General features: G+C 46.6%; 1 protein-coding gene across 1 annotated transcript; it reads right to left on the bottom strand.

The window, feature by feature from the left end:
• Window positions 1-488: 488 nt before the first annotated feature.
• Window positions 489-5,712, bottom strand: ifrd1 (interferon-related developmental regulator 1). Its single transcript, XM_067254319.1, has 12 exons — window positions 5,514-5,712; window positions 4,149-4,253; window positions 3,806-3,887; window positions 3,314-3,438; window positions 3,029-3,186; window positions 2,899-2,949; window positions 2,504-2,682; window positions 2,144-2,252; window positions 1,890-2,024; window positions 1,640-1,768; window positions 1,184-1,279; window positions 489-985 (listed from the first exon to the last, which is right to left on the bottom strand). The coding sequence occupies exons 1-12, from the start codon at window positions 5,542-5,544 to the stop codon at window positions 899-901; spliced, it is 1,287 nt and encodes a 428-aa protein (XP_067110420.1). The 5' UTR covers window positions 5,545-5,712; the 3' UTR covers window positions 489-898.
• Between the last annotated feature and the right edge of the window lie 721 nt (window positions 5,713-6,433).

Consider the following 6,433-nt stretch of genomic DNA (forward strand, 5'->3'; position numbering starts at 1 on the left):
GTTCGGCGCGGCTACGGTTCCTTCCTCAGCAGACAAAGACCTGCCTTCCAGAGGGCTTGAGATTGAGGACAGAGGATACGGGGTGAGCGCGGTCACGGCCCCTGGGAGGGACCAGGAGGTCGTGTTAACCAAGAGTTCACGGCTGCTGCATGTGTTTCACTGCTCTATTAAAAGGAAGCCATGGAGTCAGTCCTCATGGGAAACACCAGCCAGTATGCTAATTAGAAAGCTCTTCTTCTGCACAACTGCTTCCTCTTCTCATCCCCTGAATAAACACACAAGGCTGTGCACCTGGAACAATGTTTACACTGCATTACATTTCATTTGAGGCATGTCTACCAAACCGAACAATTTGGACACTGTGGCGTATATGCCGTAGCTTACAGCTTAAAATTGTCCACTTGTCTGGTCGTACATATGACCTGCAGGTCAATAACACAGCTCTCCAGTAACATCCACATGCTGCAGACAAGTTCAAGAGTCCAACATCATAGTTCAGAAGAGTTCATATTTATTAGATTTTCTCATCAAGTTTCTTACTGTAACAAAATGACAGACAAAACAGAGGGTCCGAGGATAACCTCGAATGGTCAACTAGTGTTAGTGCAACTTATATATCAGCATGATTTATTGGTGTGAAACTGTCACAACAGTTACGTTACACAATTGCTAACTACTATACCATCACAACAATGTTGACAGTCAAGTTGACTATCACTGTTACAACATTGAAACTATATTATAATATCAAAGGGATAAATTATGTATTCAGGAAGCAAAAACATGATCACCAATATTTACACAAATGTTTTTAAAAAGCCAAGTGGGTCCATACAATTCAAAAACTAGATGTTTATTACCAAGGGAACCGACAACAAGTGGGAATTTTTATGGAACTCTAGAACTCTCCAACATCGGACCTCTTGTCCCTGAACTTGCTCCTGGCCTTGGTGCGAGCCTTGAACGCCGCGGCGTTGTAGAGATGCTGGAGGAGAAACAAGTCAAAATTAAGCCAGGTTCAATCATCCAGGTACATAGAGAGGGATTTACTGCTGGCTCATTGCAAGCGGCATAGAAGTCTACCTATATCTCGTCTCAAAAATAAACACAATGATCATACAGCCTGAATCTGTCCCAGTGATGGACAGTCAGGTGAGCGTGTCATCAGTGAAGGACACCCTACCCTCTCAAAGCGGGAGATCTTCATGGCCTTCAGAGTGGCCTGGTCCACAAGCATAGGAGGCCCCAGCTCAAACACATCACGGATGAACTCATTAGCCTGGAAAACAGGACGCACAGTAGAGCGTGACCATCACAGTCGGAAGACCAGACAGAATCATCCAACCATTAAGAGTTACAATAACAGCATGAATCACGAGAAGAATGTTCTGTGATTCTATGCTCACATCCAAGCTGTGTGAATGGTAGTTTGGGGTCTGTTATTGTGCTGTGTTAAGTCTTGGTTGTTGAAGCTAGTGGCAGCCTGTGTCAGGATGAAGCTGTGGTCGTGTTGTGGTCGTGTTGTGGTCGTGTTGTGGTCGTGTTGTGGTCGTGTTGTGGTCGTGTTGTGGTCGTGTTGTGGTCGTGTTGTGGTCGTGTTGTGGTCGTGTTGTGGTCGTGTTGTGGTCGTGTTGCTCACCTGGAGGTGGTAGTTCATGCCTGAGCCAACAAACTCCCTGAAAGCGTCGTAGGTTCTCTTCCTGACCCAGCTGTCGATGGTCATGCGCTCCGTCCCAAACCGGATGGTCTCAGTCTGGAACGTTCCTTCCTTCAGAACACACCGGGTGAGAGGAGGAGGGTGGGGTCAGTTACAAAAACGTTCTGAAGAGTAAAGTAAGATGTCAAGTAAGTGTTCCACTGGTCTCTGACCAGCTGAGGTTCCGTCTCACCTCCACAGCCTTGAGAACGTCCCGGAACACAGACCTCTGCTTCCTCTTGTCAGTCTTGGCACGGTGCTTGTTGCAGTCCGTTGCCAGGGCACCCAGCTTCACACACAAAGGCTCCCATTGGTCACTCTCAAACTCCTGAGGAACACACACACACACACACACAATCAAGTACAAATCAACTTATCTCTACAGCTACAAGGCCAAGTCCTCTGTGTGTGTGTGTGTGTGTGTGTGTGTGTGTCAGTCAGACGTACAGGGTCCATGTCTCTGGCCAGCTCAAACAGCAGGGCGATGGTCTCTCCAGCAGCGATCCTCATGTTGACATCCTCGCTCTCCAGCAGCCGGGGCAGTTTGGGCAGGTGTCTGACCAACCCAACACACAGTCAAAACCACTCCCTTCCAACTAGCACCATCAACAAAACACAGGTACACCCCACTCACGCACCGACTAATGCACTTATTTACTAAAGGCGTGGTAATGACTCAACTACATTTGACATTACATTTAGTCATTTAGCAGACGCTCTTATCCAGAGCGACTTACAGTGAGTACAGACTAAAAATAGATGACGACAGAAACACCCTGCCGGTGGTGATCCGAGTGGAGCACCTACTTGTGTATGATGTCTTTGATCTGGCTGGCGGAGCAGATGGTGAGGAGCAGTCCCCAGGAGAGCAGGGCGTTGGTGTGGAGGAGGGAGGTCTGGGGGTTCAGGGCCGGCCTGCTGCCATCCTCCCTCACGTAGGAGCGGGTGAACAGGCTCTCAAAGCCCTGCATGGTGACGTAAACATCCTGCGGGAGGCACAGGGTCAGGGGGAGGGCTCTGGAGGAGGGGAGGAGCATGTTGATGCTGGCTAGGGGGGGGTTACGCTGTGTGACTGGGGAGGTTCACAGTGTACCTTCTAACGGGAGGCCTTCCCAGAAGAGTGTACAGATGCTGCCAAAAGTGTGGTGTAATGTAGTAAACGCATTCCAACTAAAAGGCATCCACATGATCACAAGACTCACCAGGATATCATCTTCTGCAACTAGAGTGCACAGGCCCAAACTTGTAGCAACCTTTCGTGGAAAAGAACAAAGTCAGTAATAACTCACTCTGACAGCCCTGAGAGGAAGATTGTGTCCCCCAGCCACTCACAGCTTGTCTGGCCTGGATGTTGGCTGCTCCGTCGGACAGAATGTTCTTGAAGATGGGCTTGAGGCTCTTCAACACCTCCTCACTCTCGATGCCAGAGCCCAGCTGGATGCAGAGCAGGCAGGCAAGGGAGGCGGCCGCTCGCTGCTCCTCCCCCTTACCTGGAACAGAGGGAGGAGGGGGAGGAGTCAGCATGAGACCACTGAACACCCCCAGAGTCAGGGGGGCGGGGTGTGATGAGTCGGCCATGATGTATCTCTGATGGAGGGAGGATGGGGGTCTCGTTACCTTTCTTGAGGCAGCGTTCGATGCTGTCTGTGACGGTCATCCTGCGCTCCAGAATGAACTCGTACAGGAGCCTGGTTGCCATGGCGGTCTTCAGCCCATCCAGGGCTCCCTGTCTGGTCTTGGCACTGAAGGACAGGAGTGTGGACAATTCATATACCAAACAAGGGATTCAATACATGCAAGTCATAAAGCAATTTATAACAACATCAAGTCTGACGATGTGAGAGAGCTGTGGTCGTTAAGGAGGATAATGTTCAGCCAGGTGATATGTTTAGATTCTTCTCCTAGTATCCATTACACAGCAGAGAAAACATTGCATGGAAAGTGTGTGTGCACGTGTGTGTGTGTGTAGATGTGTGTGTGTGTGTGTATGTGTGTGTGTGTAAGATATCTGGTTCAGCAGGCTGACAGTGATCTGGCTGCCAGTGAACCAGGGGAGGTGAGCAGGCAGATGGGAGTAGCGTCCCCTGTGAGAGACGAACCCCTACTGACCTCTTGTCCACTGTGCTGTCGATGAAACCCTTCAGCTTGTACTGGAAATCCTCCTGGGCGCTGTAGTCCCCCGCCTCCCCCCCTGACAGCACCAGGGAGACAGCACAGGGTGAGAGACCGTTCTGCACAGAGCCTACCCTTTCTTCCACTCAAAACACCATGCATGTTTGGGGATTTGCCTTTTACCAATTATACATTTTCTTACATTTAGACTTTGAGCTTAGAGGAGGGTCACTTAAGCACGAGTGCCATTCATTAAATATTGACATCTTAAAAGATAAGCCTGTCGCCTTGTTCTTTCCTGCCTAGCGACAAGCACACGTTCGCACGCACGCTCCCCCACCTTCGTCCCCTCCGCTCATGATGTCGCTGCAGGTGCTGCAGTGGCTGAGGGTCTCAATGGAGGCATCCTCATCACTGGAAGACTGCACAGCACCATGCTGTCCCCCTGGAACACACACACACATACAATTTGTTCACGTTTCTTCAATAACATAATAGTCAATTCAAATGTACAGGTCAGACTACTTGCCACACAAAATAACAAGTCTGCATCTTCTGTCATTCCGTCATGTAGCCCGGACAAATTCGTGAACTCCAAACTCTAGTTTTGAGTGTGTAGTTAATCAAAGCCATTTTCTGTCAAATTAATGGACACCCTATTATTCTTATGACTATGTAAAACATACGTAAAAGACTACGGTCCCGAGACATACTTACAAAATATACTTGCCGTATAAAAATAATAGTTTGTTATTGCTAAAAAGATTACAAGTCTAGCACACCGGAAACAAATGTTTTTCTTTTTTTATACAACCGTTTCGTTTTATTTTATTTGAACATACAACAGTTCCTCGTACCATCGTCATACAGTAGGTGACGTGGGGACGTGTTTTACACGTTTTTCTCTTTTATTTCCGTATCACGTTGCCCTGGTCAACGCCACTGATAGCGGCACGACTGGTTTCCTAGAACTCCAATGACTATCTCCGACCTGCCACCGCCCATAATATTTACCAGGCAAATACAAGGAAATGCCAGTAGCTTGCAAAAAAATAAGTAGCTAGTGAACTACAATCAATGGCGATTGACAGCCCGACTCTAAAACAATGGTTATAATTCACCCTTTGGTAGACTTGGTAGCTAGCCATAAACGAGACAGTTATATAAGCACTGTTTGAGGTTGGCGGTCAACCTTTCAACCATGTGGCACATTTCGCAGTGTGTCCCCAACTGACCCTTCACTGTTGGCAAGTTAATATTATATCAGGTGAAACAGTCTTGTTTGTGATAAAGTGGGTTGCTTAACATTAATCGATTCTCTTAGTTGGCTGGAAGTGACATGTTTTTCTTGCAAGACTTAGCCGGCTAGACTGGACAGGACGTCTTTCCAACGTCTTATTTCTTATCAGTGTCGCCATGTAGTTGGTTATAAACTACAGTATAGCATACACGACTGTTCTTGCTAGATATTATAAGACCACAGTCCTTTGTCTCAACAATCTACTACCTAGCTTGCTATCTGCTAGCTACTAGTCTTGAGAAAAAAAAAATGTATAGGCCATGACGCACTGCGTTTTGTAGTTCTGTTTGCTTTTACTGGTTGTTGAACTCAAAACAAACGTCACATTTATAGAACTACAACTCCTAGAGTTCTAGGCTGTCAAATGACACGCCAAAACAACCAGCTGCTAGCGGTTTGGCTTACCCCGGGTACTCCTCTTCTTTGACCTCGGCATTTTCGTGCAGTTAATTACCAAATGTGCAAAAATCAGCCAATACAAGACCAGTTTTTATTGTATTGTCTAATAAAATGTAAATCTTCCCGTGGCACTGTGGACAAAAAGGAGTTGAAAGCGATCCTGGAGAAAGACTGTGAGCCGAGACGATACATTTTCCCTCAAAAAAGCTTGGGCTGCGCCGACGGCGCGGATCTTACCGTATTTATACGGCTGGTATGTCACGTGTCAATATGGGCGGGTTCTGCTCCGAATTTACCAATTATTTGTAAGCTAACATCGGAGTGACGTCTGTGCGGGAGGAATTTGACCGCGTGGTGAAGCATCCTTTGTCACGTATTACAGACCCTCAGAATTGACACCAACTAGATAATAAGAAAAAAGTATGAGATAAGGGGATAAGGGGAATTAAGTGTGACATGGTCTTAATAGAATACAAAAGTGTTGTCCTTATACAGTATAACCACTTGGTGATTTTTATATTATTATGCTCACTGAAATTCATCCCGTGTTTTGTAAAATAATCTAAACAACAGTGTGGGATACTTAATAACCTTAACCTATCCCATAACCTATCCTTACTGAGTTCGTCTGTTATCTGTTACTGAGATCAAAGAGACTCTTTTGCTGTTCTGTTGTGGGTTAACCATGGGAGAGATGCCATTTGGCATTGATTTTAATATCTGATGCCCAGGCTATGGACCCAGTTCGACACTGATAACCTTATGTCTCAAATTTAAATCTACAATAGGCCCACTCAAATGTCAGACAAATATTGTGTATATCCCGTAACATGGAACATTACGTGGTAGGTTACGCCAAAATGTCTATAATCTATCAACATTTTCAAGCCACCATTCTTTTACGCCATTTCTGACCACAGTCCTTA

The sequence above is a fragment of the Osmerus mordax genome, chromosome 17 (genome assembly GCF_038355195.1).
Source record: "Osmerus mordax isolate fOsmMor3 chromosome 17, fOsmMor3.pri, whole genome shotgun sequence".
NCBI lineage: Eukaryota > Metazoa > Chordata > Actinopteri > Osmeriformes > Osmeridae > Osmerus > Osmerus mordax.

Coding starts and splice junctions, on each gene's coding strand:
- ifrd1 (XM_067254319.1), bottom strand. CDS start 5,544: ATGCCGAGGTCAAAGAAGAGGAGTACCCGGG. Junction 3,888..4,148: donor CATGAGCGGAGGGGACGAAG/GTGGGGGAGCGT, acceptor TGGTGCTGTCAG/GGGGGGAGGCGGGGGACTAC. Junction 3,439..3,805: donor GACAGCACAGTGGACAAGAG/GTCAGTAGGGGT, acceptor CCTGTCCTTCAG/TGCCAAGACCAGACAGGGAG.